General features: G+C 45.6%; 1 protein-coding gene and 1 long non-coding RNA gene across 3 annotated transcripts in view; one reads left to right on the top strand and one right to left on the bottom strand.

Annotated features, from left to right (window-relative positions):
- The window catches only part of LOC121069826 (glutamyl aminopeptidase), a 34,696-nt gene extending 32,978 nt beyond the window's left edge, over positions 1-1,718 (top strand). The window contains exons 19-20 of the mRNA XM_040556319.1: positions 467-545; positions 795-1,718. Coding sequence (XP_040412253.1) covers positions 467-545; positions 795-944 — 229 coding nt within the window. The 3' untranslated portion in view covers positions 945-1,718. The remainder of the gene's footprint in view (positions 1-466; positions 546-794) is intronic.
- Positions 1,719-6,308: 4,590 nt separating this feature from the next.
- On the bottom strand, positions 6,309-13,426 carry LOC121069827. 2 transcript variants are annotated; one of them, XR_005819644.1, is made up of 3 exons: positions 9,449-13,426; positions 7,639-7,877; positions 6,309-7,466 (listed from the first exon to the last, which is right to left on the bottom strand). It is a non-coding gene; the product is annotated as an uncharacterized LOC121069827 (long non-coding RNA). The 2 variants fall into 2 exon arrangements; XR_005819643.1 differs by having other exon boundaries at positions 9,454-13,426.
- Positions 13,427-25,833: the final 12,407 nt, after the last annotated feature.

The raw sequence follows: 25,833 nt of genomic DNA, 5'->3' as shown, positions 1-25,833 counted from the left end.
AAACCTCTTAGTTTTGCTCCTCCCTGTTGCAGTGACTTCCCTCTCCTTCCTTCCCCTATCTAAATGCTGGGTGAGGGCACAGAAACAGAACCCACCTGCTAGCCTAGAGCTGTGAACCAGACAGTGTTTGTATCGCTAAGCAGTTCATTCCACAGCAGGAGATAGACCTGGGAGGACCAAAATGTCTTGAAACACCCGATTTCCAATGTGAGACAATAAACCATAAATTAAAATAATAATAATCCCCCAGAAGAAATCATTCAATTACTAGACTTATTTGAGAACAGTATAGATATTCTCTAGGAGTACCATTTTTCATGTGTTTCCAAAAATGCTGAAATATGGGTGCATCTGTTTTATTATAGAGCTGTTAGAAGTTTAAGCTTCAGATAATTACTTCTGTCTTTTATTTTGAACAGCTTTGCATCAAACATTATTATTACTATTATTATATTTTTTTCCCTAGATTCACTATAAATGACAGAAACCTTGGCCGAATAGTAACCATCAGCCAAACCTTTAACACTGAACTCCAGCTTTGGCAGGTATGGTGCCAGCACTTCTCTTGGTTCTAAGCCATCACATTTTAAAAGCTACTGGTCAGAAAACTGGACATTTTATTCCCTAAGTACCTAGAGCAGTATGAATTATTGTAAAGCTTTACCAGTGCTACTAGCTTGAGCTTAAATATCGCTCTCACCCCCAACTGCACTTGATCTGTTCCCCATAAAATCCTACTTGCCAATGGCGGTGTTATCTGCTTCATGCCAATTCTTTCTCTCTCTCTTTTCCAGATGGAAAATTTCTTTGAGAAATATTCTAATGCTGGAGCAGGAGAATCACCCAGGAGTCAGTCAATCGAGCAGGTGAAGACTAATATTCAGTGGCTGAAAGATAACAAGGAGGAGATACGAGCATGGCTAGAGTCATGGAAAGGCCCTTAAAGTCTTAGTTAAAAATACCAGGCCCTCATTCTGGGCGTGCAGATCCTCAGAGATATTTAACAACGCGGATTTCTCACCTAGGTACTTTAGGGGACCAAGGTCTAATATTTTTTCTGCAACCACTCAGGAGACCACTGCCAGAGCAATGTTTGTGTAGCTGCTGATCCTGGATCCTGCCAGCGCTTGTGCACATGAATAGCTTTATATTTTGAGAGATTCATTTGCCTGAATAAACAGGACAAATATTTCAAGTTACTCAAAGCAGAAATGATGGCAGAATTGGGGTCTTTGCTTATCAAGCGGCTCTCAGGCCTTCCATATACCACTCTGAAAAACTACTTCATGGTTGATACAGAAGTACACCTACTACACTCAGGGATTCCTTTCCATGTGCACCTTGTGGGAGCTTTGTTCTGGAGAAAAGGGAATTATGCAGTGATTTAAACTTTGTCTGAAAATCGCCCCCTATATTTATATTCATTTAAAAAATCTACATTTGGGATTTAGCTTTGCATTCTTATCCTACAGAAAGGCCGGTTAAGCTTCCATCTCCATTGATTTTTGAAGTTTAACTACTGGTACACAAGGGATCAATATTATCAGCTACTTTTTCAATGTTATTAGTTGGGATTCTGTAGCTTGGGGAAGGGGTTGTCTTAGTTATTTTTGTCTTATTTCTAAATCTTGTCAAAAGAACTTGTGGCAGCCTTTACTGCAAACAAAAACAGATGGTACTTGCTGTCTCCTTACGGAAAAATAAAATTTAGAAAATCTACCTGAAAGTCTCAGTCTCTTTCTAATAAAGTGGGAAAACTGCATGGCATATAGAAAAGCAGCCATTTCATAGCCCAGCTATGGGGTACATATAGCTTCAGTGACTTTTAAGGGGAAAACATCTACTCCCTCTTCCGAGGAATTAAAAAAATGGCAAAGTCAGGCAGAGGACTGCAAATCAGTAGACAGCAGAAGCACAGGCAACAAAGAAACAACTCTCTGTTCCCAGTCCCTCTGCCACTGCGATGCTGGGGAAGGCACTGGGGCCACTCTGCCTGCCTCTGAGCTGCGTCTTGACACCGTACGGGCAGCAGATGTGAGCATCAGCCCCATCCTCACCGCCTTCTCACTGGTCTCCTGGGTGGAAAGGAGCAGCAGAAGGGAAGCAGCTGGAGGTGGTCCCTGTGTGAATGCCCTGGGAGCAGGGCCACAAAGCATCTCCCTGTAGGTAGATCTGGGAGAGGTGAGGCACAGCTGTCTGGAAACTGCAGTGAGATGGGATGACAGAAGCACGGAAAAGCACTTCTCTTCCCTTTAGCCTGCAGTGCTATTCAAAGGAAAAGCTGGAGATGCTGAAGAGGTGTCTCTGATGTACAGAAATGCTGGGGTACAAGCTCTGCCTGCCTTTGGGCTTCTGTTCAGCACAGGGGGCTCCAGAGAAGCACATATAGTCCCAGGTGGAAACAAACACTTTACCCTACTCCCCCAGGAGATTCAGGGCTGGTACAGTTTTGGGCCTCTCCCTAGATACCCAAATAGCTGCAACAAGCCCAGACTGATCTGGTGACCAAGTCAGCCGTCCTGTCAAAGGAAGATGTCAGCAGCCATTTGCCTCCCACAAACAAAACATGACAGGATGCTGACTAACAGTGGTAACAACTGGCTATAGGCACCAGCTTCTCTTTAAGGCCAAGAGGCAGCAAAGGGCCAAGCAATTTCTGCCAGGTTTTCTTATTTTCAGATTGACACACAGAGGACAGCGAGAGTGAAGCAAAACTACCAGCAGATCAGGCCATGGGACTGGCCTTGTTCAGCTGCCTGCTCAGGAGGAGATGTATGGGTTCGCCTCCACCATTCTCCATTTTCAGTGAGTGAATTGGAAGCCCAGAAAATGAGTAACACCTCTCTTGGTGTCAAGGTCACAGACTGGTTTGGTCACCCCACACTGTAATGCTGTCAGCACGTTGTAGTGCTGTGACTGGGCAGTAGTACGTACAGTCAGCACACAGAATTTTGCTTGGGCTGCAGGTGCTGTTTGTTTTAGTGACAGGTATTTAACTCCTGCTGACCACCATGTGGAACAATGCAGAACTGACACAAAGATGCTCAAGAAGCTAGCTCAGCAGTTTTCCCTTTAAGAGAAGACACTGAAATCTGGCAGAAAGAACTGATTCTTTAACTGTTCCTATGCTTCTGCTTCAATTTGCTGTAGGAAGAAATGTGTGAATGGGCTAAGATTAAGCAGTTACTTTAAGAGATTTCTAACCTTTGTTATATGTAGGTGCTGCTACCATGGAGTGGGCTCAAACTTGTCTACCTTGTTAGCTACAGTGGTAGGCTTTCAACAGGGAAAGCACAAGAAGGCACGAAGATTTGCTGCGGTGCTCGAAAGCTCTAACAAAATCAGCCTCCATCCCAAACCCACAGACACAGCACTATTCAAGACAAGGCACATATCGGTAGTACCGTGCATTGCTGTTGTGGAAAAAACCAAAAAGGTCAATCAGAGAGAGAGAACAGAAAAATACCACTAAGGCAAAGAGAGAGCGGGAAGCCAAGCACAAGCCTGAGCAAGAACTGGGCGCATGACCCTGCGTGCATGGAGGAGAGAAAGGGATTTAAAGTAGTGAACCAAGAAATTGCCTCCTGTCATTGCAGTCCTGCCCCACTCAGGAAGACAGGAGGACCACGTGCAGCTTTTGTGCCTGAGTGGTACTTGATCAGAGAGACATTTGGCCAGTGCTTGGGTACTTCTGATGTTACAGAAAGGTTTGTTGGATGTCTGCATTGATCTTAAGTAGGTAGGTGAATGTGGAAGTAAACCCAAAAGCCCCAGAAGAAGGCTGCTTTTATAGCACGATAAAGGTTCTGTCAATTTTAAATAATGTTCTCTAGATTATGCAGTGCTCTTGCTACCCTAAACAGTTCATGGAGAATGTACTGTATGGCATGTGCCTCTTTCAGACTGTTTGTCCTAGACAGATAACAAATCTGGTACATGCTAAATCTTTCGGTCAGGAACTAGTGCATTTACAAATGGTCTGTGATAAGCTTAAGAATGCCAATTTGAAACTGAATCCAAAGAAATGTGAACTGTTTTAAAAAGAGATAATTTTCCCTTGGTCATTCGATCAGCGAGGAAGGAATTTCCACTGATAAAGCCAAGTGAGGGAGTGCAGAACTGGCTGGCCCCTCAGACCCGCACAGCTTTGGAGGCTCTGCTGCTGCTGTTGTACTGGAGCAAAGGCTATTGCATGCAGAGAGGTAAAGAAACGCTTTGAGTAACCAAAGTGCAGTGTGGTGGACTTAAAGAGGGGCCATTTGTGACTGTTGTAGTGTTGCCTTACACCAGCCCTACAAATCTTTTTCATATCGGCCACAGCTGTGTGTCCTATAGAGCCTGAGCCTGTGTGCCCCGGGAGGCTGTAAATTTGATAGGTACATGAAAATGCTTTATCTTGATGATTCAGGTAAAGAAAGGACTGAAAACATCACATTACTGCACAGAAGAAAACAAAAACTGAATAGCACCAATGCAAATGCCAAGGGGTTTACAACTCCCCAGCTGAGTCAGTTTCTAAAACAGCAGTTAAGATCACTACACAGTATGCATACATAAAACCCACCATACACCTACGGTATGTCTCTCTGTTGAAACAGGACAGGATTAGGAAGTAGCCCTCCAGTCATCCTGCAATGACCAGTGCCATCTCCTAGCTACCATCATGTTGGGTAATGGCATCTTCCAGCAGTTTGGGGGGCTCAAGGTGAAAAGTAGCTTGTAGAGGGCACGGGAGAGCCCAGCCAAGTGGGATCAGAAGCACGGGGCCTCATCCCATTGCTATCAGCAGCAATACTATGCTGTCAGGTTAAGACTTCATCTTGTGTTGTTATACATATCCAATTATGAAAGTTAGTCAAACAAGGCTGTGTTTGCTTTCCCTAGTGTTTAGGCAGTTGACCTGGAGGTATTCCAACTTCACACCCACATTTACAGCACCTAAATGTATGCCTGTATGTGGAAAACTGGTACAGGAACATACAGCTAGATGAGACTAAGGTGTTCTCCAGCTCGCAGGTACCGCAGTGACTCATACAGCTGCCCAGGTGTCTGAGCATTTCCAAGGTACACTCTGGAAAAAAAAATCTATTTATCAAAGCACCTGAACTGTATTAGGTTCAGATAAATCTGAGAGGTTCTGGCTTCACAGAGTATATTCTAAAGAGCTGTGAGCGAAGAACAAATCCTGAGAAACAAGACCATGGCACAGTATCTGAGAGACCCTGCTCTTAAGTAGCACTCACTAGCTGTTTCGGTAATCTCTCACACACAGAAATCTTTTCAATATCAACCCTCTGTTCTTCACACACTGATGTCCAGGGATTTCTGTCTGTTTGCTGGTGGTTTAATGATGCTGAAGCAATGTGTACAGGTGGTCTCAAGAAGCAGGCAGACAGGGAAAGGAAGAGATCCAGGCATGAGAGAGCACTGGAGTCTAACTCTACAAAAGGGAGGCTGGGGATACAAGATTCTTATTTTTAATAAGAATTAAACCTTAATTTTAAGTAGATGGTGGAGTTGTATGTGTGATATCCACTGTACAACCTTTGCTTTAGCTTAAATTATCAATGCTAGCTTTTCTTTGGAGATGGATGAAATGGCCAGGTGACCTCTAAATATCCTTTCCAGCACTTCTGAATTTTTTTAAACAACTTGCAGTGAACAAGAGTCTAGTTACAGATATATTTTCTTCCAGGGAGTGCAAAGCCAGCTGCATATCATGAGGTCCTGCCACAGCAGCTTTCCCGTTCTGCATTGTCTGCTGTCAAATTCATTCAAACAGCTTGGTGAAGAAGCCAATCCAGCCAGGAACCGCATACCACAGATCTCACACCTGTAGCAGGTCTGCAACTTCAGGGTATTTTCATGTCTTTTGCAAAGAGGGAGCCTGAAACAAAACAACTGCAGGACACTCTCCAGAGGATGGTCACTGTAGCTATAGCCAGAGAAAAAGTTGCAGGACATTATGGCAAGAAGTTGTTAATGCTGTAGATCAAGTTCTTATGAGCCAAAATAGTTGCTGTGGCAGTCTAGGAGGCAGATTTTGCAGGTGTCTGGTGGGCAGCCAAAAACAGATTTGATTCATTTATTTTAGCAAATGCTCTCTTTCAGCAAACTGAAATTATGGCCCACCCAGGTTCGTTAAGCAAGTTCAGATGGAGAAAACACTGCGGACCTGAAGCTACAAAATCACTGATGAAAAGTCATCAGCTCCCTTTTTCTTAGGCTGGAGCACATACAAAGAAAGCAAGCAGATCAAGGCTCGGTTCCATCTCCTCCACAGAAATGCAAGAGAGTTCTTCCACGTGACAATATACCAGGCCTGGTCTTTCAAATTCCCACGTGGTACTTAAATAATAGTCAGGACTAAAAGCAAATGAGTAGCTTTCTAGTTTGGTCCTTCACATGAGTATCTGAAAACACAGGAATGCCAGACTGCTATATTTTATTATTACTTTAAGTAAAGATGGATGTCCTCAACAGACTGCTAATAAGCTCAGACCTGCATTAATAGGCCCTAAGCAAATACAAACGTATAGGATCAGAGCTGTAGAGTACAGCGGTTTGAGCAACAGCCCGAAAGGGAAGGCATGCGGTTTGAAATTCTCTCCAGCAGAAACAATAATTCACCAAGTCTTCCACCTCCCGCACAAGGTCTCCGACCGCTGCACGTAAGGGGCGTTCCTCTGCTCTGGCACTCTGGTAAAGGCAGCCCTTCTTGTACTTTACCACTTCAAGGACCCCAAACCAAAAGGCTGAGCCCTGTGGAAGGGCACAGTTCTGTGTCAGGCTAGGCAAGATTTCAGCTTTTCATTTCCCCTGCCCAAAACAAAGCTCCATTCAAGCCGCACAGGCTCACTCCTCTCCTCCCTAGTTCAGGAGAAAAACAAACAAACAAAAATGTGCTCCCCTAGCGAGTGCCCCAAAATAACACGACTGCTGGCTTCACACACGGGCTGCCGAGCTTCCCAGCCAGACTGCAAGGGAGGAAAGACAAGCTCCAGGCAGGAAAGTGAACCAACACAAACTGGGAGGTGAACCAGAGCAAACTACACCCTCAGGTATCGCCCGAGCCACAAAACAGAAGCACACAATTGCGCAATTTGAGAAAGGCTGATGCAAGCAAGGGCAGGTTTTCATGAACACTGAGTCAGTCACTGCTTTATTACAAACACGGAACAGCCAGCAGAGCCAACAACACGCAATTTGCATTGGAACAACACAACCTAGGGGAAGGTCAGCCATGGCAAAGATCAGATTGCAGGAGAGGGAAATCAGTTAGGCAGCCAAACAGCATGTCGTAGTTGGCATCGGAGTAGCCTGGCCAGAAAAGTCAGGGCCAGGATGAGGGACGTTGTTCATGTGAGCACGCTATGCTAACAAGCCGATACGGCTTCCCGAGCAGAGCTGGTGCCTCCTGCTCCAATTGCTCCGCACGCTGGACAGACTGCTACCCACAGCCAAATCTGTAGAGGCATGATTAAAAGAGAAGAGAGCAAGGAGAGAAATGTTTGGTCATCTGTGCATTTTGAAAGGCTGGAGAACACAACATCAGTCCAAAACAATCTGCTTATTCTGATCTGATGGATGGGTGATTTCACTCGGGAAAAAAATAAAAACAAAACATTTCTGGAGTACCTTCTGGGCTGTCCAAGTGAACACGGAAACAATGTGCAGGACATGGGACCAGAGAGGCATTTAAGTTGCCAAAGTAGTTTGACAGACATGTCCTGGTGACACACGTCCTATCCTGGGTGTTGTTTGTTTAAACATGCCTATTTTTGACGTTAACAGCTCTGCACAAGTTATTGAAGAGTTCTTGAAATATTTTTAAAATTGTTTTAGATGTAGTTCCTTACATAGGAGATGAATGCAACCTATCAAAGACAAATCAGATGGGGAAGATTAGGACAGAAAAGAGTAAGCATCAGAAAACATGTTAGAGAAATAATAGCATTAAGTTTTTGCTATGGGAAAGGTATTGCCCCCCCCAAACATATATCAAAGTAAAACATAAACTTGTAGCAAAGTAAAAAGTAAATGTAGTAAAAAGTAAAGTAAAGGTAAATATTAAAATATTTACTACTATAATTAGGAGCTATTGCTCAAATACATCTTAACAGGCAACTCGAAAATTATAATCTATTTTCTGTGTGCACCAGAAAAAATGAATATGGTGATCTGGGAAATGTGGTTTGTCTGTGCATTTTCTAATCTCACGGGGTTGTAATAGCTAGAATGATTTTATGGTTAAAAGGATGGAAATAAATAGGATATTCATGCAGAAGCATCATGGAGATGGAAAAAGTTCATTTCTATCTCCATGATATAGAAAAACAACAACAACAACAACAACAACAACAAAAACCATACTCCTTTGTCGAAGACGAGAACATGCAGTGAAAAGATTTTCCTATTTTTATTTCTCCACAGTGTATTAAGAGCATCCTCTAGTGACGGTTAGCAGTCATTGCATTTAATTATAGCGGCTTTAACACAGCGTGCTTAACTGGTTGAAATACATCTTAAGAAAACAAAGTTGTCTTAAGGATCTTAGGAATAACACCAGTCAGGTATGCAGGCACGTCTAAGTAACACCACGTAAGACTACTTAACCTAGAATAAATGACAATCATTAAGCTAAAATTTGTAATCATGCAAGTCAAACAAATAAACAACAAAAAATAAAACCCCTATAAGATAAGGTTCTATGTTGCTTTCGAAAATTTTGTTTAGCCATTCAAGTCCTTAGAAACTGTTGGAAATGCAAGTTATGTTTCAAAAAATGCTAGGCACTACTATAAAGGACCAGAAAGCCAAACACTCAGAACCTTAGACAGTTGTAAAGAACTGGCTTGCACGCCTGTGCTCAGCAGGCAAATTAAGCTTGAGAGTAATGGTTTTTACCTCAAGGAGTTGTTTGCAGCCAAAGAAAGTTTTTTTAGCAAAAACAGGCACGTGTCATTTGCAGCGATCAGAAATGCACATAAACTCAGACCATTCTGTGCCAGGTATTTGTTAGCTCTTTCCACTTATACCACCTGATTCCTTAAAAAGATATTACATCTCCTTGCAAGCTTGACTTTCTTTATGAACATACACACGTGTGTTTCAGGGAGCTCTGGAAAAAAAGCACCTGCCAATGATCTGACTGGATAACCCACCGTACTCAGGAAAAATGGTGGGGCTGCAGCAGGAGCCATGCTGCCTTCAGGAACAGCCTTTGGCGTGGCAGAGCCTGGGCTGAGGAGCCGCATCCTCCCCCAGAGGACATCTGTCCAGGACCACGCCACCCAGCTGACAGTAGCCTGCAACAAAGCGCTTTCAGTCTGAGCTCAGTATTTCCAAAACAGGTTTGTGTTTGTCTTTTTTAATCCATTGCTTTTAAGATTGATATGTTCTTTCATTCCTCACTGAAAAGAAGTTAAGAAATATTTATTTAACAAACCTTACCATCTGCCTTTAAGTCATTATGTCATTTACAGAAGAATAGCTCAACCATCACTGTCCATGGCTGTTCTCCCACAAGTATGAGTCTGCTTTGACCTCTGAAGAGCCGTTCAGGTGAGCTGAGCTTTGCTGTCAGAAAAGGGACCCACGTTCACCACCATGTTTGCAGCCCTGGCAACTGTGTGAGACTTTGTGCTGTCATAAAGGGGAAGGTGAAGAGCAAGAGAGAGGCTGGGAGACCAGGACCCACAGGGGGGAGAGCCCCCAACCATCATTCACCCATTCCCAGCAGCGCCAGGCAGCTGGCAGGGCCTCGCCATGGTGCCTCAGGGCACTGAAGGAGAAGGGCCCCTCACTCTGCTCAACAGCAAGGAGGGATTTTGGAGATGAGTTGTGCTGAACAACTCATCCTAAAGGAGGGGCATCGAGTTTGCCCTGACAGAAAAGCAAGCATGAAGCACGAGGCTGCCAACACTCTAATGTGTCTGCCCTCTCATATCCCTCAGGCCTACCTCTCCCACCAGGTGGCCTTTCCCTGATGTGGTCCTGGGAGGGCCTGTGGCCTTTTCCAAATCCTTGCTTTATTACAGTTGTGCTGCACAGAGTTCGATTTTTACTCTTTAAAAAAAAAAAAGCCCCTCCCTGGGAGCATGGCAGAATTTTGGCCTTGCCACTCATGGCAGCAGGCCTCATCTGGTGGCGCCATCTTGACAGGTACCGAAAGGAGAGCTAACTGTTTCCTTGTAATGTCTTTTTGCTTCAGGGGTCTTTTGAGGACTCTGCAAAGTTAATATTTTTTACTTTGAAAGCCACTGGGTGTAGGGAGGTGTCCTGAAGAACTCAGCTCATATTTGGTGCCAGGTCTACTTATAACTGGATTTTCTTTTTCTAAACAGCCCAGAGCTGAAAGAAGAGAAGGAGAGGGTGATGGCAGTGTTGTTTGTATGAAACTCATCCACAGCAAATACTTTAGCATTCAGCGAGCTCGTGTGGTTCTCCAAAGGTCTGCTGGTTAATTGGCCTGCTCTTTTAGGGAAGGTTTTAACATTGTAGGAGGCATAAGCCTTTGTAAATAATTTTATCTTAAATGCAGAAGGCCTTATTGAGCGCTCCTTGCTCAGGGAAGGCTCCTCGTAAGCTTGTCTGGAGCAAGAACCAAGCCAGCGAGGGGCTGAGGGCTTGCTGGAGCAGCACGTAGAAACTCACCCAGGCCGCCCGCCCCCCCCCATCTGCCAGGCATCAGTACTACGGCGGTCTCACTAGAGGGAGCAATTTATTTTGAAATATTAGTCAATATTAGCTCAGTGCTTAGCTGGGCCACCAGTGGGTCAAAATTAAGAAGGCTTTTCTGAAGCAAATAGACATTTTAAGATAAAATGACAAACAAGGGGAATGGAGAAATGAAAAGCCAGTTCTAGTTAACGGTCCTGATTTCTGAAACAATGAGTTATGAATGAAAAAAGGTATTTATGCAACATACAGAGATGGGTTTTTTTTGTTTTGTTTTTCCTGCTGAAACATCTACAGTAGAGTTTTTGTCCCTGTTTCCAGTAGAGATCCCTGTTTTCAGGGATTGCAGGTCATTTTGGTTGGCACTTGCTGTGAAGTTTTGTGCCTTTACTTCAAAACATGCATAGAGGTATTCTCTTTTTTATCATAGGCTATAAAAGGAAATAAATTCCCAGATGCATCAAGATTTTTAGATGTATCACTAGCACTCAGGCTCTGTCAACATTTCCACCTTAAATCATTATTTAATGTTGAGTCATAAACACTTTTCTGTAAACATTTATTTAGTGCCTGACAAGGTCTCCCCTCTGAAGGGAGTGGGGGTGGTATTGCTCCAAAAAACAGGTTTTTAAAATATTTTTAATGATGTCTTTAGCGGATGTGTTCTAAATCTGTCACGATTCAATGCTTGCCTTATTCAAAGTCTGTATCTGGGTAAGTTTGTTCTGGACTTGTATGGTGCCTAGCACAGTAAGGTTCTCAGAGACCCGAGGCACTGAGGCATAAGCAAATAATACAGATTTAATACTGACCGTGTTTATGCAGCCTGACCCCAAGTACCTCTTAGCTCCCGGGTCTTGCTATCTGCCTTGGCTACGTCTTGCCTCTGTGTCAGGACAAAATGTGGGATGTGGTCTCTCTGCATCTCCAGAATTAAAAACTTTGTGCATCTGGGGGAGTGCAGAAGCTAGCTCTTTGTTTCATGTACTGAGCAAGGAGTCACTGAATACAGAATTTCTGAATGTGTTTGCTTCAGTGGGTTTTGGACACAGCCTTTAAAAGCCATAAACCTGCCATTCAGTCAGCTGAAGAGGAGCCTTCTCTCTGTGGAGCAGCAGCCATGTGATAAAATTTGAAGGGCTGGAGTTGAAAAGGTCCACATGTAAGTGGGCACATTAACATAGCTACCCGCTATGTTGTGTACAATACGGCATTAGACCAAAGTTATCGCTATTAGCAGAAAGTATCAGCATTGCAGTTGTGTTTGGTGATGATGGAGGCTCTGTGCTTTACCCAAATAGGAATCAATTTTTATTCTTCAGATCTGACTTATGCAGAGGACAGACTACAACCACAGCCTCACTGCATTTCAGGAGGCCGTCCACAGGCTGGATGGAAGTATGCGCTCCACACTAGGCGCTAGCAGCATGCTGGTACAGAGAGCATGATGTTATACTTAAGGAAGCCGTGCTTGCGATACAGCAGGATCCTGGATCTAACTGCCATTTATCACAGCGTAAGGAGCTGAAACAGAGCCTGAGGAAGGGAAGAGGAAAAGAAGGGCCGTGCAATGTTTATCTCCATCACAGCCTAGAAAAATAGCCTTTCTTTTACAGTCATGGACATTTTGCTGTCAAGAGAATCGAATCTCCGTTTTCACTGGAAGCTTTTAAAAGAATAGCAAACACAAGGAAATGCAGAATTAGGGCTGCCCCCGAATGTGATTGAACAGTGCGAGAAAATAACTTTTTGTAGTCTTAATCTCTACTAATCCACCATTTTTTTTATTTTGAGTCCAGACTGAGATTTTCTGGTAATACTTCACACACACACACACACACAAAAAAAAAAAAAAAAAAAGTCCGTTTTTTTTCTACTTGCCTTACTCTACAGGTGAATGGAGATTTAGTAGATGTGGTGTCAGGCAAGGAGGAAGTAAATCTGACAGACCAAGAGAACGTGACTAATAATCGGTTCATACAGAAAGCCTTTTTGTTAACACTGATGTAAGTCCTTTGCTGAGTGAGCAGGGAAAAAAATCTATTTGGTTCTTTCAGCAAGGTACTGCAGCACAAGCTTAACTTTAACTACATGAATAATGCCACCAACTGAGTTCAGTGTTAGAAATTTTAAAATATTAGAAGCTTCAATTAATTGCTCAGGGATCTCCCACTGTTTTGAGAAAATTTCCGGAAAGAAAAATCTGAATACCAAGGGAAGTTTAAAAAGTTTAAATAAAGATGGGCACAAATTGCCTTCATGTGTTACCCACCTCTAGCTTTCCATCATTTCTGGTGACACCAATCACAGTGTATATATTTCCATTCTCTTAGTTGCAGTGCCTTCATTGCATGTGGTCAAACAGTACTGATGTGACCAAATGGTTGGTAGTACGTAGGAGAGCACGTCACATGTAAAAATGTCTTTAGCAGCATAGCTCAACTCAAGCAACAGCAACAGCTTAAACTCTGATTTGCTTGATTTCTATTAATGAAAATCCAGAGTGCCTAAAAAATCAAGTTCTATATGTAAAGTACAAGAATATTTAATATGTAATAAATCCATAACATTTTCTTGTCTATTTCATAAGCAACTTCTATTTGGACCAAGGTTTGTTTGGACTAGCGGCAATGTTTACAGGACAAAGTTAGCCCTTAACATAACAAATTTATGATTTTATTCATAATCTAATGTTTCTCATTAATGCGTGTTGCCAGTTCAACGGAGACTGAGATTCTTAGCATGACAGACATTTTCGTAAAACTTCAGAAGGCTCTGTATTTCTGTTAGTTTAAAATGTGTGTTATTGCACGTAGAAACAGAAAAGTTACATTTAAAAAAATACAGCTTATTGTATTTTTTACAGTTCTGAACTTAAACACAAATTCTTGCCATCCCCACACATGGTTGGGGGGAGAGAGGGGAGTTAAGCTTTCACATTCACCAGACTACACCTAATTCACACAGCCAGAGTGCTCTACAAAACCAACAAAGGCATCAAGTAATCAATTCTTTAGAGGAAAGTGGGTTCATCTATTTCTGCTACAAGAAAAAGTTGTGCTTTGCAGAAAGCCCTTTGCCCTTTGCCATGCGAATTAGCAGTGCACCGCTGGTAATCTAAGTGGATTAAAGAAGGGTAAAGGCTCCTGGCCCATGAAAGCCTGCTCTACAGGTAGATTTTGTACAAGTGTAACTGTGTCGGTTGCGTGGGAGGCTTCGGGGGGGAAGCACTGGGGGGTCTTTTAACTGCATCTACAGCTCCTGGTATCAATTCACTTACAGTGGCAGGAAGGTGCTTGCAATTCATTCCTTTTCCTGGCAAGGAATAATAATACCGGTATGGGGTCTTTATGCTGGTATAATGGCAGACACGACATGGGGGAGAGGGGGAAGGTTGTGCCGGTGTCCTTACGCCCGAGCGGTCGGAGCAATGCAGCTTCTGTGTGGAGCTGGGGCCGAAATGGTGGGTTTCCCAAGAAAGACAAGAGAGGCAGTCTGCAGCTATAATGCACCGGGCTTAAGAGTTTTGCTGGTGAGCATATCTAGGAACTTGGCATGCTGACTAGATAAATGTTTAAAAATAAGCCTAGTGCCCAAGCTGACAAGCTTGTGCCTTCTTGAATATATTTATTTGAAAAAGAAAATGGGTTTATCTGGGAGTCTGCTTCATTTGACTCCGGCTCTCATCAGAGATGTAACGCTGACTTGCCTTTTTCCTTGCTCACCTGAATATTTTTGGTATCTGGAACAAAGAAGATAAAGAGGGTTGTACTCTATTAATCACGCTTGTCTTTGTTCTCAAGCTACCTCTCTTCCTTCTATCCCTCCTCCAAGCACACCTCCCTTGCCAAGTCTTTAGCGAAAAAAAGTAATTGCTGTTATATTCTTCCAGGGACTCCAGCACTTACTGGTACAACATGTAATACTTGTGTCTGATTTGTTTTGTTGGTATCTGAATGGGAGCCATTAAAAAAAAAAAAAAAAAAAAAAAATAAATAAAAAAAAATCACATAAAAATTGAATTTTATAAATAACAGATGTGAGCTTTTTTATGAAAAATGTTTGGTTTTGAAAATGTTCAGAGTTTTTAAGAGAAAAAAAATCTAATTCTGTTTTCTTTTTTTTTTTTTCCTTTTGTTCCTGACTCTATTTTCCTGAGGGTAGAGGGTGAATAAAACTTTCCTGGTGAAGAAAAGAAAGGAAAAGTATTGTCTTTGTTTTTAACTTGGTAAGTGAGCACAGAGAGGCTAAAGTCAAGAAGTTTCCACAAAACTGGGATAGCTTGGAGGTGACACCCCGTTCTTGGGGTCCTCACTGCTACGTGGTACAAATCCTGCTGATATTATTTACCAGCAACACATCTAGCAATTACTTCCATTGGATTCAACAGGGTTTCAAGAAAGGATTTTGCAGAAAAATGTGGTGTTCCCTTAGAGCCACCACTTCTGACAGCCTTCTGCTTCATTGCTTCAGGAGCTGGATAGCTGACTCCAAAAACTGGATTCCAAAAACTGGTAGCCTGTCCTGATGTGGGCTGGGGACATGACTGGGACCCATGCTTGTGCTGTGGAAGTCTAAACCACTCTCAGACCTGAGCACGTAGGCACAGTCCTGGGTACCAAAGGCCTCTCACCAGTCGATACAGTCCCTGAGCAAAGACATGGCTTGAGGCTCCTCAGCTGTGCAACAAGCCACTCGGCTGAGCTGCTTTCCCTGGCATGCTCTTTTCCATGCCAATGAGGATGTCCTCTAACTACAAGCGGTGCTCTCACCTGCCCTATCCACGCTGATTGCCCTCTTCTAGTGCTTACAAACTCCAGAGGGGATGCAATCAATTGTGGTTCCTCTTAATGCCATGGTGCCCTTGTCTGCCCTGTCTCCCATGGTCCCCAGCTGGGCATGGCCATCCATCTCAAGCTCTCTGTCACCTCTGTGGAGAAAGCGCTCAGCCCTCAATTTCAGCCTGGCCTGGGTATCTTAATTCTCTTGGCAAGTGCAGCATTACATGTCCCTTGACTGTGTCTCTCCAGATGCCCACTGAGATCTGCCTCCCTGCTGCACTCAGCTGGCCTCCTCCCACAAGCACAAGAATGGTGATTCCAGCAGCCACTTGGCCACAAACTCTCCTCAAGATCTTCCAAGCCTGGACTGGAGAGCTGGGGTTCAAAAGTGCAGCCTCGGGGGCTGTTGGATTACTGGCTAGTTCCAGAAAGTGAAGCAAGCAGCAGCCCCCAGCTCGCCATCATCACGGGGAACCCTCTGGGATGTGCTGCAGCGTTTTGGCTCTGTAACACATCGATGTGTGTTTCCTACAACAGCCGTAGCCTGATGAGAGCTGGCGGGGGCTACGGCACGTGTAACCTTCAGAGAATTGAGCTGCCCGGCTCTAACAAGGCTCTCCAAACTACGTCCAAACCAGAATATCACGGTTTTGGCTGATATTATTTAGGAAAGCAAAGGGCATGTTCCTGACACCAGAGTAACCCTGTCAGCAAATTCACATCCCTGCTCCCGAGCACATGCAAGCTAGTGCTCTGCAGTGGGACGGAGGTGTTTTTCTCCCTTTAGAAAATGAGCCGAATGACAGATTCATTTCATTACCCCTGGAAATAATGGCTGAGCCATTTCTGCTGAATCTTTAACCAAAAGATAAATAAATCATCAACCATAAGATAGACACCCTTCAGGGATGTTTTTAGTAGGAAGGAAAGCATGGAAAAATGTTGAGTGCCTAAAATAGTCTTTTACAAAAGGAAACTCTACATTCTTATGGATGCGATGTAGTGCAATGTTTCCCAGTAACCGCGTTTACTATTACAGGCATCTGTGCCACACCTTTTGCCAAGTACTTCTTCAAGGAAAAGGAAAAATGTTTCACAAGTAGTGAGTTAAAAATAATCTTGCTCTTCTTAACCTATTAGCAGTTAAGTATGCTTCAGGGTGGGATCTTCCCCCAGCTACTCAGATCCCTTTGCTCAGAGGACCGTCTGCGTGCTGTCTTCCCCTCCCCTGCAGAGACAAATTAAGCTGTCCCTGTCCCGTTCTTGTCCTCCCCTTCTCTCAGCTATGGCAAGGGAGTTTTCCAGTCGAGAAACCAATTGAGCTGCAGGCGAAAATATCATTGGCTCCTCTGGTCCTTGGAGGCATCTGAGAGAAGACCCATGGATTGGGTGGACCAGCATCGCCTTTCCCTTCAAGGGGCTTTGAGGGAGCTGTGGCCAGCAGCCCGCTAGGAACATAGTTCCTGTGCAACTCTGACAGCTATGTCTAATCCACTGAATTATATGATCCCTTAGGATTTGCTGAGCTCCTTGGGGATTACGTGGATTCATTGAGAAAAAGCTTCTCCCCAGATCTTCACAAGCAGATCTCTTTTTCCTGAATCCTGTCCTGAGGAGGTTCAAGGAATGGGGGCTCTGGCAGAAGAAGCATCGTTATGTGAATTAGAAATCATCACTGCCTTCTTCATATGGATGCATTGAGGCAGAAGGTTAAGTGACATGCTCAGGGCTACAAAGCAACAACGTGGTAGAGCAGAAAAAGTAATCTGGCACCGTGACTCCTATTTGTCTCTAGTTTCTATTCTCTCATTCTCTGATGCCTTCAAATCTGTAGTTAACATCACTATAACGCATTTAGAAATGAAGGGAAAATAAATATTTTTTCCTGTGGGTAATAAAGATGAGTTGATTTTGCCTAGTTGTAAAATTCAGTTATGTATAAACGATTCTTTATTTTATAATAGCTATTAGAGTGTTTGTTTGCAGGATTTTCTTGGGGTGGAAACTTCAGAAGAAGCATTGCTTTGAGCTAATCATTTAGCAAAGGACAAAGATGCCTTAGATTGCTGACTCGTCCTATAGTTAATGGTTCTCTCAGGCTTTTCTCTGTCAAATGTGGCAACTATGACATCAAATGTTATCTCTGTAAACACATGCCAACTTAAAATAGCACATGGGGGGTGTGTGTGGGGGAGCTCCTTATCCTATATTTTCACCACGATTATGGTCACCGGCGTGTTCGTCTCACCATGGAAAAAATAGACTTTGGGATAGCTACGCTTTCCAAAAGTTAATTTTTAAAAACAAATGACTAATCTAACAAACCATTCCGCTTTCAAATTAGCCACCTTAGGGACTCCTACTATGAGCATACAAAATATGGAATTCTCATTTCTGGGATGCCAGAGGTGATGCTGTGATATATTGTTTGCACAGCCTCACCGTGGGCACAAGGACAGCAGGAGCTATTACAGCCTTTATTCCAAGGATCTTGTGGGACAGCAGACTGGCAGGTCAGAGAACCAGACAGCTTTGTTGATCTGCCACTGATCTGCCATGTGACCTTGAGCAAGTCTTTTCACTTTTCTCTAGCCCTGCTTCTCCTCCTACAATTTGCCTTATCTATTTAAATGGCAGCCTTTCCAAGCAGGGAATTTCTCACCTTGCCTTCGCTAGCAGTGCTCAGCTGCATGTGAAGCCGTCTTCCTTGGGATTATTGCATTGCAAAACTAGCACATTGTGCTACCAATTAGAAGCATTAGTATAAACTTCTAATCAGTTATTTTTTCAGAGGGATCTCCATGGTGGTCAGAGGAGCAGTAAAGCCCCCTTCTCCAGTATTTCAGCCCTGATGCTCTTCCTATCCAGGAGCTGAAGCTGTGAGGCAGCATCACCAACGCTGCTGCTTTCCAGCGAGGTTTTTGTGGGCAGCACAGAGCAGGGCAGGCCATGCTGTGGCTGCTGAGCTGCACTCCTCCCAGGAGCAGGTCGAATCCGCTCCCATGCTGGGCTTTATCAAGCAGGACAAGAGGTGCTCCTAATCCTGGCCGTGAGTGAAAGTGTGCCCGGGGAGCCGCCAAGACTTTCCTCTGACGCTGGCAATGGACCTCAGCCTCCTGCCCTCACCTGGGGCTGCGTGTGGCCCCAGGGCTTGGGGACCACCAGTGGCGACCAGCTCCAAGGAGGGACAGGCCAGCTTTGCCTCATGACACAGCCCTGCTGCCCATTGAGAGCAAGGCCACAGAGGGTGCTGCAGGCGTAGCCCTGTGCCTTCAGCCTGCACACCCATCCCAAGCAGAAGAGGAGTGGTGAAGTAGTGAAATACACCATGAATTAGAAGAGGTACAGGCTACAGAGATTTGCCCTGCACGCCCTCTGGGCAATGGTGCATGTCTCCAGGATCTATACTCAAAAGCCTCAGATGTTCATTTAGTGGAGCATTTGTATGTATGGCACCTGTTCCTGGATGTTGGGAAAAGTACAAAGAGAAAACCACACCAAGGTCAGGCTTTTCTTCATTCCTCACGGCACATTGTTGGTAGATGTCTCCATGCCAGCAAACAGTCTCCTCAGTCAGGGACTGCCACTGATGGACCAGTGCTGCAGGAAAACTCTGTATTCAGCCTAGATCGATGGTATTAAATGCAGGTTGGAACAGGGAGGCTTTGGGGGGCTGAACCATGATTTTTGGACGGAAGGTATGCTTTGGTCGAGGGGATAATGTGTGCTGCAGCTAATGTTGACTTTGGCCAAGTGGCTTATTATCCTAACTAGGAGATGTTTGTAAATATGCCCAGAAATATCTAATACATTTTACTAGCCAGGCACAAGCTGTCAGCCTACGGCATATCTATAGCAGAGCAGTTTCCTCGGCATTTTTCCTCTAAATTAGACAAATTGCCAGACTATTTAAGGCAGCAGCACACTGCCCAGACCAGGATTTCTTAACCAAGTCCTGGGAGATATGTGCCCACCTACCTCACCAGCATGCTGCGGGGAGCTGAGGCTCACGTCCCAGCAGCATCCTTTTCCCAGCCAAGCACACGCCTCCTCCCTCCATCTGCAAGCTGGGAAGAGTCAGTGTAGGAAAGCTGGGGCTGTGCCTTCCTCTGGCGTGCGCACACGGCAAATCCCAGAGCTTTCTGCCTGTGATCCCCCTGAGTCAGCGAACAGCTGGGTTTCTATCCCAGTTGGGAGGCAGCTCTCGGAGGAACATCTGGCTCCGGTCTCTGTCTTGTCTGCTGCTCCTTCACACATCTACTTCCTTGCAAAGAGCTTACTGGGGGGAGCAGGAGGGGAAACCGGCTCCAGGTTCTCTGCACTGCTTAAACAGGACCACCCTGCTGCACTGCAACAAACAACATTTTTCCTATGAAAATACAGCGCACAAATAAGGGAGATGAGGAGATGCAGTTGCATTTGCCTATTGCCATGCAGCTCCGGGATCTCTGGCACATAGGGGAAGGTTATGTGCAGGGATGCCGCGTGCATCACGGGAGAGCCGCTCGCCTTCCCTCCGGTTTGAGCTCCCGCGGTGTAGAAGAGGGCTGCCTGCGTGGAGAGGGCAGGGTGAAAGCTCAGAGCATTTTCTGGGGCTGTACGAAACGCTAAGCAGGGAAGCCAGCCCAGCCAGCCTCGCAGATGAAGCCCTTGCCTCGCGATTTGTCCCAGAAGAAGCTAGTGGAGATCTTTTTAGGGACTCATACTGTTACTCACTGTAACAGTGGCCGAGTGTCCTCTCCAGCAATTTCCAAATGAGTGCAAACCAAATGAGAGAGGGGAAGAACAAAGGACACTGCTGTGGGGCAATAGATTTGAGGGAAAAAATTGTGATTTTGTGGTCAGTCAAATATGGAATGTGCTGATGGTTCCTTAAGATTTTCTAATGGAAAAATCATAAGCTGCAAATAGTTAAATCAGAGTCTCTATTTCTCAGCAAACATCTTAAATTACACATAAAAATCTCTTAAACGCCTCAGCTTAAGGGAGGCCCTGGCTAGCTCGAGATCCTTCGCCTTTTGGGGATTTCACAGCAGACCACCCACTGGGAAAATGAGAAGTTGGCATCTCCACCACTGTGGCACTTTTTCTGGAGACGAGTCTCTGAAACGCTGTGCTCTTTTCCCCGGGGAGATGAAATGAAAGTGTCTAACTTGGTCTATGTGATTTTGACAAAGTAGGGAGGCATAAATCACCCGCGACGTGGCTTTCTTTAAACTATTAGGTACTCTATTTACACGCATTTGGACCAAATGTCCTGCTTCACCCTGCTACTTACATGTAATGTAATCAGCCCACACTTGTGCAAATAAGTCTAAAATTTCACGCAGAGACACGCTGTGTGCTGTAGATGCCTTGTCTCAGATAATGAGCGAGTTGTATTAATTATTATAAATCTGTCCCAGCCTATTAAAGTCTTTCCTTAATGATGCTGTAGTGAGGTGGCTGCTTCATTCTGAGTCAGCTGCTCCTGCAGCTATGCTTACCTTTTTGATCGAAACCTTTTGTGGTGCTTAGTGCAGGTAGGTTATTTCAAGCTGACGGGCCAACAAATCACTTTGTCTGTAGAGCCTTTTATGAAGATTATGCTCTTACCTGTGTAAAAGCCTGGAGTTGAAAGTGCTAATCTTACGTATGCCAGTAAAAAAATATTAACTAAAACGAATGCTTGCATTATGCCCAGTAAGTACCCATTGCTAGGTAGAAATTATGGATGCAATGTCCATATAGCGAAATGCTCTTCCTCACCAAGTCAGCCGAGCATTTCACAACCACTCACACGCTTTTATCTTCGCACCATGTGGAAAACAATTGTTATTCCAGTTCAGGTGAGAGCAGGCAAAAGTGGTACACGATGGACTACATTTGAACCAGGCTTGCACATCATATGAATCACACAGTGCTTTCCAGGTGCCAGTCTGGAAGCAACCCATATCCATCACCTTAAACACATCTCTCTGGCTTCACCTCGTCCTGGTGCCTGAAGCAGGCACCAGCCTTGGCATCTGGCATTTGGCTGATTCAGCAGATGCACAGCCACTTGGACACCCAGTCTGCTGGGATGATCTTTAGGAGTTGCTGCTGCAAAGGAGAGGCCAGCAGTCTGCACGTAGGAGGGTCCAGGAGATGTGGTGTGCCCACCTGACCCTCTCTTCATGCTGAGGATATGAGGTCACCCCACACTTGCAAGCATCAGGCCCAGCAGCTGGCAGATGTCCTCGCTGCATAAGGGACCCAAGCCTGGGGTTGCGCTGTTTGTCCTCAGAGGGAGTTGGGGTAGAAGAATTCACTTTTGAGGAAAAGAGAGGTCCCTGAAAGATAGGTCAGTACACTTGCCACTCCTGCAGGAGTGTCTAAACACAGCCTAAAGCATGAAGCACCCTTTGGGGTCCTGCAGCCTCCCCCAGCAGTGGTGAGGGAGCTGGGCTGCAGGAGAGCACGTTAAACCCAGGGGCCACCCAGCCAGGACCCTGTAGCTAATGCCCTGAGGAGTTAAGTACTGTCAGAGTAGCATTATGCGCAGAGGAGTCTCAGAAGCAGCCTTGAATTCCTCTCTGGGATATCAGTGACTGCTTTCCGTGATTTTATCCTTCCTGCCGGTTTGGCTACGGCCCGTGTTGGCAGCCTCAAGCCGGGCGTCTCCTGACGGGCAGAGCCAGGCTTTTCTTTGCCCTGCTGGAGACTGCACCACACCAAGGAAGGCCCCCTGGGCAGGGTCTTCACAGAGGGAAGGGCCCCACAAATCCCTCTAACAAAAACTATGGTGGGGCTGAACCTTGGGTTTTCATTTTAGGGCCTGCACTGGGCTCTGCAATTCTCCTCATAAAGGTCTTGCAATGGTCTGGATATTCGTGGTGGGCATTCTGCCCGCATCTCCCCACACACTCCACTTTCATGTTTGTATAATCTTAATTTTGCTGTGAAATTACTCAGGTGCCATACAGAGTAACAATAATCAAATGATGAGAATCGTCATGACCGTTACAGAGACTGCATTAGGGTCACCAACTTAGTTACCCCATTTTCCCTCCACAAGCTTATTTTGACCATATTTTTTGAAGAAATGTGAAGGCTGTCATTAAAAAATAATCAGTAAAACACAACGGATTGGGTGCTATCAACAAAGAATGAGATTCGTAATTATCTCTCCTGTAGCACAGAGTGCCGAGCTGATCTGGACAGCGTATAGGCCTTTCTTAGTATGACCACGCACTGGCCTCTGTGGTGATGTAGTCAACAAAGGTGACAACCTCTGTGCTAGAAGTCTCAGAGGAACCAGAAACAAGACCTCTTTACCTCTTCCCAAGCTGCTTCACCCTTTCTTCTTACTCCTCCTTTGCCTTTATTTGTCCCACCAGAAGAGAAAAGTGACAGGAGCGCCCTGCATAACACAGCCTGCTTGCAGCCCAGGCCAGGCTCCTCTCTTCCTCAGCGTGCAGCCATGCTCGGCCTGCTCCTGCCGAGCCCTGTCAGACCCACGAGCCTGTCGCGGCCCCTTCTCCCAAGCGAGCGAGGAGGAAGGCAGGGCGCTGAGCATGTAAGGCGGCCTGTAAGGCGGCCGTGTAAACACTGCTCGCAGGGGTCCCGGAGCCATGTTATTATTTATGTCCCCAGAATTCCCAGCTCCACCGGAGGGGATTTGGGCCGTCTCCAATGGCAGTGTCTGGCCGTCGCAAGAATTAAGCCTCCTATTGTCACAGGGAGAGCTGTTAGAGCTGCACTCCAGCTTCTGAAGCCTTTTTGTTATGAAGACAGAAAAATGCAACGTTCCCCGTGCCCTAGACAATTAAAAGGAAACACCCTGTAAGACGCTGAGAGCCTGCGACTGTCACTAAGTCAGCCATGAGGCTGCTTCTCAGGGTAATAAATATCCCTTTTTGCTGAAAAAAAAAAAAAAAAAAAAAAAAAAAAAAAACATGACACCCACTGCTGCCAGTGGGAGCCATTTTGTCCACTCTCTGTCAGGGGCTGAAGCCTCACATGGCACCCCAGGTGCCCCTCTCTGTTTCCCTCACTTTGACCACGAGGCCATAGCTGTTGATGTGTGGGGATGGCTGTCACCCCGATGGCATCATGCCACCGTGTTTTGACAGGGAAGTGGCCAGTCACCCCCACATCGCTCGAGCCCCTGCCCTCGTGGCTCAGCCAGCAGTCACAAGCCCCTCAGACAGGACGAAGGTGTCCCTCAACATCCTCATAAGCTGGGAGAGCAAAGCTTGGCCGAATGCTGGTGTTAACAAAACACGTGGCGCATTTTTATCTCTGGAAAGCTATTTCCTATTTGTAACACTACTTGAAACTGCTTCCAAGTCTTCATTTGATGCTAGCTGTGTTCATAGATTTTATGTGTCTTGTTTTCATTTTCCAAATATGTTTATTAAAAAATGTTCTCAGGGTAACAGCCCTTGTGGTAGGAATTTCTGTTTTGGGGGAAGAATACCAGAGTTGGAGGTTTTTTGCCAGCAGGATGTGAAAGCTGAAGGAAATAACAATGACTGGGGCTAGAGATTTGTCACAGCGAGTTAAAATGCAAAAATTTACAATCTGGCCATGAGACAGTCCAGGCTAAAGCCATGAATTTATAGGAAGCATTGCCAAAAGCTGGATATTATTATTTTAATCAAACTCTGTTTTACTTTGCACTAGGAAAAAAAAAAAAAAAAAAAGTGAATTGCCAGAGATATGGGCTCTGCAGATAGAGGAGAAACGGCAGAAGAGCCACCTCTGTCTCCATGGCTCTTCCCATCCCCACCAAGGGGTGGGAAGCATGCTTGGCCTTCCCCGGAGTCACGCCGGTAATCCGGCTGCCCCAAACCTCCGAGGGAGAGTCCCTGCTTGCCTGGGAACTCCTCTCCCACCCCGTGCTGCCAGTTCAGACTCTGCGGACTTCAAAGGAGCACCACGGGGGCCGGGCCCCCTCTCACACCGACATGCCACCCAAGTTATCGCCTAGCTCTTCAGGCCCTGCGTCCAGCAAGGCTGGTGTGGGATTTTGTGGCTGGCAAGACTGGGAATGGGTTTGGAACTAAAGCCTGGGTGCGGGAGTTGCAGATCACTGCTCCTCTCCCCGTAATGCAGCCTCGGAAATGCTCTGTGAGGGTTTGCATAAGGGAAAGGCTTCATGCTCCTTTATGCTTGCATTGTCCCGGTGACCTTAATTGGGGTGTGTGTGTTGGTTTTTATTTTATTTTATTTTATTTTTTTAATGGAATGAAAGAAGAGAGTTGTGTTGGCTTTTATCTGTACAGTACGGGGTCTGGATCTGCTGGAAAATTACTTGCGAGACCTCTGGATCTCTATTTGCACAGAAGTAGCCACTTATATTTATTGCTTTACATATGGCCACAATCCAGCAAATCACTCAAGCATGCGAATAACTTTAAGCATGGAAGTAGTCCCCTGCGAGCCCGTGGGACTACCACCTCACTAAATATACACATCAAGTGATGAGCCCGGCTCCACCCTCATGTTTCCCCGGGCGCTGCCACTGCTCCACACGCACACCCAGCAGGCCGGGGCCTTGCCCAGTGGCTCCCTCCCCGCTTGCCTAAACCTCGGTCACGGCCTTGGGCTGCTGGTGGCATCGATCGCTGTGTGCTCATCGATTTTGACTACCGAGGCTGTGCAACTCCGGATTAAAAAAAGAAATAAATCTTTTTTCTTTTTCTTTCTTTTTCCTTTTTTCTTTTTTTTTTTTAATTTATTTTTTTCCTTTTTGTCTTTTTTTTTCTTTTCATCCTTTTTTCTCTTTTTTTTCTCTCTTTTTTTTCTTTTTAACTTTTTTTTTCTCTTTCTTTTTTTCCTTTTAACCCAGAGAAAAACACCTAACGAATTTGCACCGGGGAGGCCGGCCGAGCCATATAGGGTCTGGCTGCTATATAGGGGCATCTCTTCGTGACCCACATGCACCCAATCGGGCCGAGGGGGGCGAGGGGGCAGCCCCGCAGGGCCGTGCCGTGCTGTGCCGTACCGTGCTGGACCGGGGGGCGGCTCTCCCCCTCCCCTCGCCCCACCCGCGCCGTGCGGGGCCGGGGTTAAGACCGCAGGAGGGATTTGGGGGGAGGGTGGGAGCGGGGGGATGGGGGGGCAAATACCCCGTCGCAAGGGCAGGACGCGAAGCGCATACCAAGATTTATAGGTGGACTTTACGGGACGTTTTACTGGAAGTCGGGAGACGACCCGTTCCTCCCCGCAGCGTGCGGGGCCGCTCCGGCCGGTAGATGTTCACCTCGGGCCGACTGGGAGCAGGGCTGAGAGAAGGGGAAAAACCTCGCCGAGATCTCATGGAAGCAGACAGGAAGGGTTTTAGGGGAGCCCGGTGCGGGGTGCGCCCACCGAGCATCCCTCCGGACCCCGGACGCAGAAGGGCGGG

The sequence above is a fragment of the Cygnus olor genome, chromosome 4 (assembly GCF_009769625.2).
Source record: "Cygnus olor isolate bCygOlo1 chromosome 4, bCygOlo1.pri.v2, whole genome shotgun sequence".
NCBI lineage: Eukaryota > Metazoa > Chordata > Aves > Anseriformes > Anatidae > Cygnus > Cygnus olor.
This window is presented reverse-complemented; position numbering and strand designations above follow the sequence as displayed.